General features: G+C 45.9%; 1 protein-coding gene across 1 annotated transcript in view; it reads right to left on the reverse strand.

Moving 5' to 3' along the window:
* Nucleotides 1-12660, reverse strand: part of LOC140387094 (uncharacterized) — a 571970-nt gene that overhangs the window by 15442 nt on the left and 543868 nt on the right. The window contains exon 16 of the mRNA XM_072470103.1: nt 3985-4386. Within this exon, the coding sequence (XP_072326204.1) occupies nt 3985-4386 (402 nt within the window). The remainder of the gene's footprint in view (nt 1-3984; nt 4387-12660) is intronic.

The following is a 12660-nucleotide window of genomic DNA, read 5'->3' on the forward strand; positions in this document are numbered from 1 at the left end:
GGATGGCATCAAACAGGAAAGTAGAGATGCTTGCATTAAGGGTACAGCAGTTATTATGGGTGACTTCAATCTGCATATTGATAGGGATAATCAAACTGGTAGCAATGGGATGGAGGAGGATTTCCTGGAATGTAGAAGAACAAAGAACAATACAGCACAGGAACAGGCCCTTCGGCCCTCCAAGCCTGCACCGGTCATGATACCAACCTTGGCCAAGACCTTCAGCACTTCTTTGTGCTGTATCCCTATATACCCATCCTATCCATGTATTTGTCAAGAAGCCTTTTCAATGCCATTAATATATCTGCTTCCACAACCTCCCCTGGCAACATGTTTCAGGCACTCACCACCCTCTGCGTAAACAACAGAGCAGGTCATCCTAGATTTGTGCAATGAGAGAGGATTAGTTAGCAACGTTGTGGTGCGAGATCCTTTTGGGAAGAGTGACCATAATATGGTAGAATTCTTCATTAAGATGGAGAGTGACACAGTTAAATCTGAGACTAGGGTCCTGAACGTAAAGAAAGATAAGTCTATGGTATGAGATGTGCATTGGCTAGAATAAGCTGGCTGTTGGATTTAACAATTGTTGAGGGAGGTCCTTTAAAATATTAGCTGAAATATACTGGAAAATAAAATGATTCTTGCAATTTATTGAATTTGTAGAAATATGAATAAGTTATAAAATTGGCTAATCTTTTGAATACTGTCCGTGACTGTCTCACACATTATGAATAATGTACTGCAAGTACTCTTGCTGTTATGAGGGCACATTCAATGAATTTGAAACAATATCGTAACTGATTCCAGATGTGACGTAGGGAGTTTGAACGTGGGACAAGAGTCGTGGAAAGATAATTAATTTGGAATAATTGATTAATGTCTAATTAACCAATCACCTGTTAAGTGACTGACACTTTCCTGGACGAATCAAGGGGGCCTCAGCTGAGAATTAGAACCAATTAAACTAAGTAAGGGGCTAAACCCAGATAAGGATTCCCTTAAGAATGTGATCTGTTTGACTGATTAGCGAGAGGAATTTTAGCCATTGGAGAATCGTAAAAATTACTTTTAAGGCCTTTTGTTGAAATGACGTTTAAGTCTTTCAAGTTAATTTTGTGGGAATGTACCAAAATGAGTTCTTAAAGAAATAAACATTGCTTTATGTTCATTCAACCGGACTGAGACCTTATCTATGAGCAAGAGATAAGGGGAATCTTACTGGCAAGCCTGCCAAAACTGGCACAGGATACTTAAGGGGTTTATAGTGGATAGGTAATGGCAGTTTTTAAAAAGCCACATGGATGAACTTCAACAATTGTACATCCCTGTCTGGCACAAGAGGAAAACAGGGAAGGGGGCTCAACCATGGATAACAAGAGAAGTCAGGATAGTGTTAAAGCCAAAGAGGAGGCTTGTAAATTGGCCAGAAAAATCAACAAGCCTGAGAACTGGGAGAAATTTATAATTCAGCAGAGGAGGACAAAGGGTTTAATTCAGAAGGGGAAAATAGAATACGAGAGTAATCTTGCAGAAAACATAAAAACTGGCTGCTAAAGCTTCTATAGATTTGTGAATAGAAAAAGACTGGTGAAGGCAAATACAGTTAGAATCAGGTGAATGCACAATGGACAACTAAGAGATGGCAGACCAGTTGAACAATTACTTTGGGTTGTCTTCACTAAGACACCAATAACCTTCCGGAAATACTTAGGGGGCAGAGGGTCTAGCATGAAGGAGGAAATGAAGAAAATCCTTATCAGTCAGGAAATTGTATTGGGGAAATTGATGGGATTAAAGCCCGATGAGTCCCCTGGGCCTGATGTTCTGCATCCCAGAGTACTTAAGGATGAGGCCGTAGAAATAGTGGATGCATTGGTGATCATTTTCAAGCCTTCTATTGACTCTGGAAGAGTTCCAATGGACTGGAGGGTAGCTAATGTGACCCCACTTTTTAAAAAAGGAGGGAGAGAAAATGGGGAATTATAGACTGGTTAGCCTGACATCGGTGGTGGTGAAAATTCGAGAGTCAATTATTAAGGATGATATAACTGAGCATTTGGAAAGTGGGGACATGATCTGTTCAAGTCAGCATGGATTCATGCTTGACAAATCTCCTGCAACTTTTTGAGGATGTAACCAGTAGATTGGATGAGTGTGAACCAGTGGATGTTGTGTATCTGGACTTTCAAAAGGCTTTTGACAAGGTCCCCACACAAGAGATTAGTGAGCAAAGTTAAAGCTCATGGTATTGGGGGTAATGTATTGATGTGGATAGAGAACTGGTTGGATTGGGAATAAATGGGCCATTTTCAGAGTGACAGGCAGTGACTAGTGGAGTAGCATAGGGTTCAGTGCTGGGACCCCAGCTGTTCGCAATATACATTAATGATTTGGACAAAGGGATTGCATGCAATATCTCCAAATTTGCAGACAGCATTAAACTGGGTGGCAGCGTGTGCTGTGAGGAGGATGTAAAGAGGCTGCAGGATGCCTTGGACAGGCTGGCTGGGTGGTCAAATACTTGGCAAATGCGATATAATGTGGTTAAATGTGAGCTTATCGAGTTTGGTGGCAAAAACAGGAAGGCAAATTATTAACTCAATGGTGGCAGTTTTGGAAAAAGGGAAGTGCAACGATACCTGGGTGTCATGATGGAACAGTCGCTGAAGGTTGACAAGCAGGTTCAGCAAAAGGGGAAGTGCAACGAGACCTGGGCGTCATGGTGGAACAGTCGCTGAAGGTTGGCAAGCAGGTACAGCAGGCGGTGAGGAAAGCTAATAGCATGCTGGCCTTCATACCAAAAGGATTTGAGTATCGGAGCAGGGATGTCTTGCTGCAGTTATACAGGGTCTTGGTGAGGCCACACTTTGAGCATTGTGTGCAGTTTCAGTCTCCTAGTTTGAGGAAGAACATTCTTGCTATTGAGGGTGTCCAGCGAAAGTTCATCAGACAAATTCCCGGGATGGCAGGACTGACATATGAAGAAAGACTGGATCGACTGGACTTGTACTCACTGGAGTTTAGAAGAATGAGAGGGGATCTCACAGAAACATATAAAATCCTGATGGGACTGGACAGGCTAGATGGGGAAAGAATGTTCCCGATATTGGGGATGTCCAGAACTAGGGACCAGAGCCTAAAAGTAACAGGCAAACTTGTGGAATTCTCTACCACAGAAAGCTGTTGGGGCCAGTCCGTTGGATATATTCAAGAGGGAGATGGACATGACACTTTCGGCTAAAGGGATCAAGGGGCATGGAGAGAAAGCGGGAGTGGGATACTGAATTTTCATGATCAGCCATGATCATATGGTGCAGGCTCGAAGGGCCGAATGGCCTACTCCTGCAGCTATTTTCAATGTTTCAATGTATCCTCATAATAATTGGGGTCTGGTCATCACACTATTGATAGGATGTGGCTGCACCAGAGAGGGTGCAAATGAGATTGACCAGGATGTTGTGTAGATTGGATTGGTTCAGCTGTGAAGAGACGTTGGTTAGTCTGGGGTCGTTTTCATTAAAGCAGAGAAGGCTGGAGCGGGAGAGGGGGGGGGGGGGGAGGGATGCTGATCATTGGGTACACCATTATGAGGGGCATGGATAGTGTTGATAGAAATGAACGTTTCCCCTTAGCAGGGGATCAATAACCAGGAGGCATGAGCTGCGGTAAGGGCAACAGGATTTATAGCGGATTTGGAGAGAAAGGTTTCCATCCAGCGCGTGATTGGAATCTGGAACTCACTACGTGAAAGGGTGGTAGAGGCAGGAACCCTCACACTATTTAAGAGGCATTGAGATGAGCACTTGAAACACAATAGCATACAATGCTACTGATCAAATGCTGGAAAATGTCATTAGAAAATATAGGTACTTGATTGCTGGTGCCAACAAAATGGGCCAAAGACTTTTTCTGCACTATAAAGCTCTGTGACTCCATGTTGGGAAGGCCACCTATTTGGATCTGGTCCCACAGTACACTTACCTGTTTTAAGTATGCCACTGAAGTTCACTTGAGTTGACTTTGTGGTGTTTGTTGCAGTTATTTTATGGTTTGGAGCTGTGATTGGAATTTTAGTTGAAGCTGGGGGCGAGGTATTGTTTGTTTCTGTGGTCCATTTCCTGGTTACAGATGAGGTTGATGTGCTGGTTGTTGCTGGAGTTGTGTTGTTTGAAAGCAGGATGGATGTGCTGGTTGCAATCGGTCTGGATGTTCTGGTTGCCATCGGGGTCGATGTGGTGGTTCCAATCGGTGTTGATGTGTTTGCAATTGGGGTCGATTTGCTCGTTGCAATCAGGGTCGACGTACTGCTTTCAATTGCTGTTGATGTGGCAATTGTCTTTGTGATCGATGTGGTGGTTGCTGCTTTGGTTGATGTCCATGGACCTACATGTCAGACAATGGGACAAATGGAGTGAGTTTAATACAGGTCTTTAATTAGTTTTTGAACAAAGGAACCCGAAGGAACACAAATATCGAATAACAAAGTTATGCTTGTGTCAGATATTATAAGAGGGGAGATAATTGCTGAACCTTTTAATAATTGGTTAGATTTTAGTATGTTTTCATTTATGAAATAGCGAGCGTGGATTTATAACAACAAAAGAAACTACAGAGCTGTCAGTTTAACATTAGTTGTTGAAAATTATTGGGATCTATAATCATGGACTGATTGGCTGAGCTCCTAAACAAATGCACACTTGATTGAAAGAGATTATGTAAAGCAGTTCACGATGACGGAACATAGAATTATCTATGGTAAATAATAGGAACATAGGAACATTAAAACAATTAGCAGGGGTAGTCCATTAGCCGCTCAAGCCTTCTCTGCCATTTAATAAGACGCTGCTTCAATGAGCGTTTAAGGAAGAAAGGTCATAGAATACCTCCAGTCATAGAATCCCTACAGTGCAGAAGGGGGCCATTAGGTCCATCAAGTCTGCACCGACACTTGAAAGAGCACTTCACCCAAGCTCACTCTGCCGCCTTATCCCATTAACCCCTGAATCTAACCTACACATCTTTTTAGACACAACGGGGCGATTTAGCATTGCCAGTCTATCTAACGTGCATATCTTAGGACTGTGGGAGCACCGGGAGGAAACCCATGCAGACACAGGGAGAAAGTGCAAACTCCACACCCAAGGCTGGAATTGAACCCTAGTCCCTGGCGCTGTGAGGAAGCAGTGCTAACCACTGTGCCACCTTGCAAATGTAGCTTCATGTGACCTCTATTTGTCTTGTTGAATGTGACAGCTAAGTTCCAGTTTTGAATGAGTTCATGAAGACTGGATGGGTTTGAAGGGAGCAGACATGTGATGTGGGAATGAATAGCAGGATATGTTGATACAGGTGGGCGCAGTTGGAAGAGATGGTGATTATGTGATGAAAATAGTATCAGCATTGTACAGTTGGGCCGAACAGTCTGTTCGCCTTCATAAATTCTCTGCAATTTCAGTGAACAATACAATGTATTGGTCAGTGAAATTGTAGAAATACAATGAACAGTGAAAGAACAAAGGTGTTTTGTGTCACTAAGATCTCTGGAGAATCTGTCACAGGGAAGCAGTGCTACCCCAGGATGAGATCTGATGGAGGACCCAGGTATGTGTTGAGAGTGAAGACGTTCATCTGCTCAGCTCAAGGCAGAACATGAGATTTAGTGGAATTGTTCAAAATCATGAATTGTTCTCAAAGAATGAACAAGAAGAAAATGTGCTCACTGACAGGAGTGCATAGAATCCCTACATTGCTGAAGGAGGCTATTTGGCCCATCGAGTCTGTAGCGACCTTCCGAAAGAGCATGCTACTGAAGCCAACTCCTGTGCCCTATTCCTGTAACCCCACGCATTGATCATGGCCAATCCACTTAATCTGCATATCCCTGGGCACTGAGGGACAATTTAGCATGGTCAATCCACCTAACCGGCACATCTCTGGACAGTACGAGGAAAGCGGAGCACCTGGAGGAACCCCTTCAGACAAGGGGAGAATGTGCAAACTCCACACAGACAGTGACCCAAGGCCAGAATCAAATCAGGATTCCTGCTCCAGTGAGGCAGCAGTGCTAACCAACGTGCCACTCTGTTGGTCGGGAGATTCACGATAATTGAGCAAGCAAATGAGTGGAACTGCAGATATTTTTATTGCTTTGTGTTCTTGTGATCTGGAATACATGGCTGAATGGGCAATGGAAGCAGATTCAATGATGACTTTCAAAAAGGAATTGGATAATTGCTTGTGAATGAGCAATTTGCAGGTTTGCCCAGGAAAAACAGGGTAGTGGGACCAACAGGAATGTTCCTTTGAAACGCTGGCACAGACTGGATGGGCCGAATGGTATAATTTTGTGCCACACTTTATCTGATTGAACACTGCACTGTGGGGGTCCCAGTGTTTCTATCCTCCAACAGAGGGCAATAGCGAGAAGTGAATGAGGAGGATTCTGGGAGAAGTTGGCTTGCTCACCCAACTGAGAAGGGGATTGCAGAGAAGGAGGCGGTGCTCGAACGGAGGACGGCATGCAACAGAGGAAAGTAGTGAGCAGTGAATGAGGAGGATTCTGGGAGAGGTTGGCTCGCTCACCACAACTGGGAAGGCGATCGCGGAGGAGCTAGTGTCAGTAAAGCCCCAAGCTTTACATTGCCGTAGTGTTTCTATCCTTCCTTCCTCCTCAAACCAATGATAGCGAGGCTGTTCGATGATTGTTTGTGGCGTATAAACAGAAGAGCCTCAGCAGTGAGCATCATCTTCATCAGTACAGATGGCAAGGTCTCTAGGGAAACCTGTGATGTGCGTGGCATGCAAGATGTGAGAGATTTTGGATCGACAAGATCCGGGAATGTCATATCTGCAAGAAATGCCAGAGGATAGCAGTCTTTGAACAACATAGAATCATAGAATCCCAACAGTGCAGAAGAAGGCCATTCGGCCAATCGAGTCTGCACCGACACTTTGAAAGAGCACCCTACACAGACCCAGTCCCCTGCCCTTCCCCCACAGTCTCACCAGGGGCAATTTAGCACGGCCAATCCACCTAACCTGCACATCTTTGGATTGTGGGAGGAAACCAGAGCATCCGGAGGAAACCCACGCAGACACAGGAAGAATGTGCAAAGTCCACAAAGACAGTCACCCGAGGTCGGAATCTAACCCGGGACCCTGGTGTTATTCGACAGTCGTACTAAACACTGTGCCACTGTACCACCCTCAATGTGGCTGATTTGGATCAGTGACTCTCTTCACTGCGCACAATAGAAGAGGAAGAGGGGTTTATGGAACAGTTGTACCAGAGGGTGGGCATTCCACATCGTGATAGGCACACACGGAGGAGTGTAGGGATAACAGAAGAGTGGGTGAATCATAGAATCATAGAATTTATAGTGCAGAAGGAGGCCATTCGGCCATCGAGTCTGCACCAGCCCTTGGAAAGGGCACCCTACTTAAGCTCACACCTCCACCCTATCCCCATAACCCAGTAACCCCACCTAACCTGATTTTTGGACACTAAGGGCAACTTAGCATGGCCACTCCACCTAACCTGCACGTCTTTGGACAGTGGGAGGAAACCGGAGCACCCGGAGGAAACCCACGCAGACACGGGGAGAACGTGCAGACTCCGCACAGACAGTGAGCCAAGCCGGGAATCGAACAGGGACCCCGGAGCTGTGAAGCAACAGTGCTAACCACTCTGCTACCGTACCACCCCATTCATCAAAAGGAAAGGAGACAGCATATCCAGGAAATCCTTGGAGCTGTCCAACCGGTATGAAATGTTAAATGCCTATGAAGTGAGCAACATGACTAAATCAGGTATAGATGACTCAATGGAAAGCCATAATATCATGGTGCCTCAGGCTACTCTGGGCAACGAGAGGGAGGCTGGTCGGCATATTAGAAAGGTGGTAGTAGTGGGTCACCCAGTAGTTCGAAGGATGGACAGTCTAGTTTGCAGCCAAGATCGTGGGTCTGTTGCCTCGCAGGTACAAGGGTTTGGGACAGAAAGGATCAGCTGGACAAACGTCTGGACAGGGAGGATGAACAACCAGAGGTTGTCATTCATGTGGGAACCAACAACATAGGGAGGTCTTCCTGAACCAGTTTCAGGAGATTGGGAGGAGGTTGAAATGTAAGACCTCCAGGTTCGTAGTTTCAGAAATATGACCTGTGCCAGGAACATCACCATTTAGGCAAAGACAGATCAGGGAGGTAAATGCATAGAATGTAATATCATAGAATTTACAGTGCAGAAGGAGGCCATTTGGCCCATCAAGTCTGCACCGGCTCTTGGAAAGAGCACCCTACCCAAGGTCAACACCTCCACTCTATCCCCATAACCCAGTAACCCCACCCAACACTAAGGGCAATTTTGGACACGAAGGGCAATTTATCATGGCCAACCCACCTAACCTGCAGATCTTTGGGCTGTGGGAGGAAACCGGAGCACCCGGAGGAAACCCACGCACACACGGGGAGGATGTGCAGACTCCGCACAGACAGTGACCCAAGCCGGAATCGAACCTGGGACCCTGGAGCTGTGAAGCAATTGTGGTATCCACAATGCTACCGTGCTGCCCTATCATGGCTTGAGGGATGGTGTAGAAGGGAGGGGTTTAGATTTTTGGGTCATTGAGATCAATTTTGGGAAAGAAGAAAGCTGTTTGAAGAGATGGGCTTCATCTGAGCCGAAAAGGAACCGATCTCCTGAGAGAGTAAATAATGTAGTAGGGGTGGATGTAAACGTGTAAGGCAGGGGGGTGGATTGACTAATGGGCCTAGTTTTAGAAGTACCAGTGAAGGCAAAAGAGCAAAGATGGGGAATAGGGGAAAGCAAGTGAGAGAAGATTTGAGTGTTGACAGGGAACAAATAAATGGTCACCTCGCAAAGGGCAAGACAGAGATAAGGAGTGGTTAAATTGCATGTCTGTAAATGCACGGAGTTCAGTGATCAAAATTGGGGAACTGGAAGCAGAAATTACTCGAGGGACATATGATATAGTAGCATTGACAGAAACATGGCTCAAGCCAGAACATGACTGGATATTTAACATCCCGGATAATAAGCATTTTATTAGGAATAGGGGGCGAGATTCTCCGACCCCCTGCCGGGTCAGAGAATCGCCGGGGGGGCGGCGTGGATCCCGCCCCCACCGGCTGACAAGTTCTCCGGCGCCGGGGTTTTGGCGGGAGCGGGAATCGCGGCGCGCCGGTCGGCGGCTGCTGGCAGCGCCCCCCCCCCCGGCGATTCTCCGGCCCGCGATGGGCCGAGCGGCCACCTGTTTTCGGCGGTTCCCGCTGGCGTAAATCACAACAGGTCCTTACCGGTGGGACCTGGCTCCACGGCGGTCTGCAGAGTCCTCGGGGGGGAGGGGGCGGGGGGAATGCGGGGGGATCTGGCCCCAGGGGGTTCCGCCACGGTGGCGTGGCCCGCGATTGGGGCCCACCAATCCGCGGGTGGGCCTGTGCCGTGGGGGCACTCTTTCCCTCCGCACCGGCCGCTGTCAACCTCCGCCATGGCCGGTGAGGAGAAGAACCCCCCTGCGCATGCACTGGGATGACACCAGCACATGCTTGTGCCGGCCAGCGGAGGCCTTTCGGTGCCGGTTGGCCAAGCTTGTGCGGCGCCAAACACTCCGGCGCTGGCCTAGCCCCTGAAGGTGCGGAGGATTCCGCACCATCAGGGCAGCCTGACGCCGGAGTGGTTCATGCCACTCCTCGGCCCCGGTGTGGCCCGTCCCGCCAGTTCGCTGGGTTTGTAAAAAGGGAGGAAGTGTAGCAGTCCTGGTCAAAGTTAATATCGTAGTTCTTGAATGAGATGCAGTTCCAGAATTAGAACCTATATGGATGGAGGTGAGAAACAGGAAGGGAGCAGTGACCTCATTTGGTATTTATTATAGACCTGCAATTCATGGGGAGAAAGTGGAAGAGAGCATTTGTAGGCACATTATGGAAACATGCAGGTCAGGTAGGGTTGTGATAGTTGGGGATTTTAATGATGTAAGGTAGACTGGGAAAAGGGTAGATTGTGGGGCACGGAAGCGGAGAAATTCCTGCAGTAGGACTTTCTGCAACAGAACATTTCCAGTCCTACCAGGGAGCAAGCTGTTCTGGCTCTCGTCTTAGGAAATGAGGCAGGGCAGGTGAAGAACGTCAGAGTGTGGGAACCGTTGGGATGTAGCGATCATCACATAATATGATTTAACCTTAAATTAGAAAAGGATAAAAGTCAGTCATGGATTAAGATTCCAGACCGGAAAAGTGAAAATTTTAGGGGTCTAAAAGTTGAACTGGAGCAGGTAGATTGGAAATGCATTTTGATGGATAAAAAATGTATGACAAATGGGAGAGTTTCAAAGGAGAGATGAACAGGGTGCAAGCTAGGTATGTACCCATGTACCCATGAGAAATTAATATGGTGTATCCAAAGCTAGAGTACCCTGGATGACTAAGGATATTTATGATAAAATAAGGAGAATAAAGAGGCATATGATGCATGCCGGAATAATAATCAGTGTTGGGACCCTTGCTTTTTCTGATTTATAAAAATGATTTAGAAGTAGGTGTTGAGGGCGAAATCTCTAAAGTTGCAGATGATTTGAAGCGATGGAGAATAGTGAATTGTGAGGAAGATGCTCAACAACTTCAGAGGGACATTGACAAGTTGGCCAAATGGGCAGATACCTAGCAGATGAATCTCAGTGCAGCAAAATATGAGGTAATGCATTTTGGTAGAAGAAACATGGGGAGACAATATAGGCTCAATTGTGCAACTTTGAGGGGAGTACAGGAGTAGAGGGACCGCGGGGTTTGAGCGCATAATTCTCCGAAGGTGGCCAGGCAAGTTGAAACAGTTGTTAAGAAGGCTTATAAGATCCTTGGGTACATAAAGAGAGGCAAAGAGTATAAAAGCAAGGAAGTGATGCTATACCTCTACAAATCATTAGTCAGACCACATTTGGAGTATTGTGTTCAGTTCTGTACAACCTATTTAAGAAAAAATGTTAAACCCTGGGTAGAGGGCAAAGGACATTTACTCAAATGATACCAGGAATGAGGAATTTTAGAAACAAGGAAAGATTGGGGAAATTGTGCTTTTTCTTCTTGGAACAGAGAAGATTAAGAGGCAACCTCATTGATTGTTCAAAATTCTGAACAATTTTGACAGGGTAAAGAAGGATCTTCTGTTTCGACTAGTTGGTATGTCAGTGACTAGAAGTCACAATTTCAAAATGGTCAACAAGAGAGCTGGAGTGAAGTGAGGGGAAACGTCTTTACTCAGAGAATTGTTGGGGTTTGGAATGTACTGCCTGGGAGAGTGGTGGAGGTGGATTCCATCAGAGGTGAAGGGAGTGTCCATAGATGAGACCCCTTAAAACTGAATAGCTAGGATAACGCTAGAATAGTTCTATATAAGTTAGTTTATTAAGGGTTGAGATGAATCATAGAAAATATATCCTGTCATCATTATTAACCATTAGACATGTATTTTTAGGACATAGCAGTAATAAGCATTCAAACTCTTGCTACAAACAGTGGCCACAATGCATGATGGGATTTAAGCTAGCTAACTTGCCCATGTTTTTGCGACAAACAGGATTGTGTGGTCAGCAATAAAATGGTCAGCATCCTGTTTTAGACAATCCATGGTGTAAATTGGAAACCAATTTTGCATCCTGCCCCGAGATGAACAATGAGGTGGGCAGTAACTGCCTGTGACACGTAGGTTGGGAATGTCAGAAAAACAACTTTATAATGGACACAGGATTCTAGTAAACAACAGGTGGCAGGATGGTGTTAAATGATGAGCAGATCACAAGTTGTCATTTTGCTTAAAGTAAATTTTACTGGACAATATAAACTTGACAGCTCCAGGATTGGATCAAGTTCAACTGGGGTGGGCTATTGATTTTTTGGAAATTCTATAATTGGTATGTTTGTACCAGTGTCAGACAAAGTAATTTGGACATTTATCCAGATCTCTCTCCCATGTACATGGACCAAGCTTGGAATAATAAAGCTGTCTTAACCAGGTTGGTGTGTGTCTGTAGATCTGTGTGTTCAGCTGAGCTGTAACTAAGAGGGAGGAACCCCACGTAAAAGCTAGCTCAATGCTCAGTCCTTGGAAATGCTCCTACATATTTTGGTGCACTGTGAGCTGGGTCTTCCACCGGATTCCAGCAGAATGACGAATCTCCTATGCAGGTGAGTACATTTTAATTTACCACCTGGTAGATAGAGGAGTTGTGTATCAGACGGCCGGATCCATAAGTTGTGCACCCGAACAAGGGGTAAAAGCTGCAGAGTAGATAGCGGCAGAGACATGCAACACTGAGAACGTGCTAATGTTGGTTGGGCAAAGATGGACATTTGTACCACGACGACGAGCAGTGCAGGATAAGCTGCCATGCATTAAAAAGACTGGAAAGGGTGGGGCCCCACGATGATTCGATGGAGCACAGAAAAGGGAACCCCCAGAGGGGACCCGATGGCAGTATGATACAAACCATTGTTATTGAGCATACAAAGTTGTTCAATAAGATGGTTGAGAGAGGATATGATTCAGAAGCGGCAGAGACCGAGCAGAAGGCTTGGCGGGTCGGGCAGTTTAAAGCAATTGCAGCTTTCATACTTGCTGCTATGATGACAAACAGTCTCTGAACT

The sequence above is a fragment of the Scyliorhinus torazame genome, chromosome 12 (assembly GCF_047496885.1).
Source record: "Scyliorhinus torazame isolate Kashiwa2021f chromosome 12, sScyTor2.1, whole genome shotgun sequence".
NCBI lineage: Eukaryota > Metazoa > Chordata > Chondrichthyes > Carcharhiniformes > Scyliorhinidae > Scyliorhinus > Scyliorhinus torazame.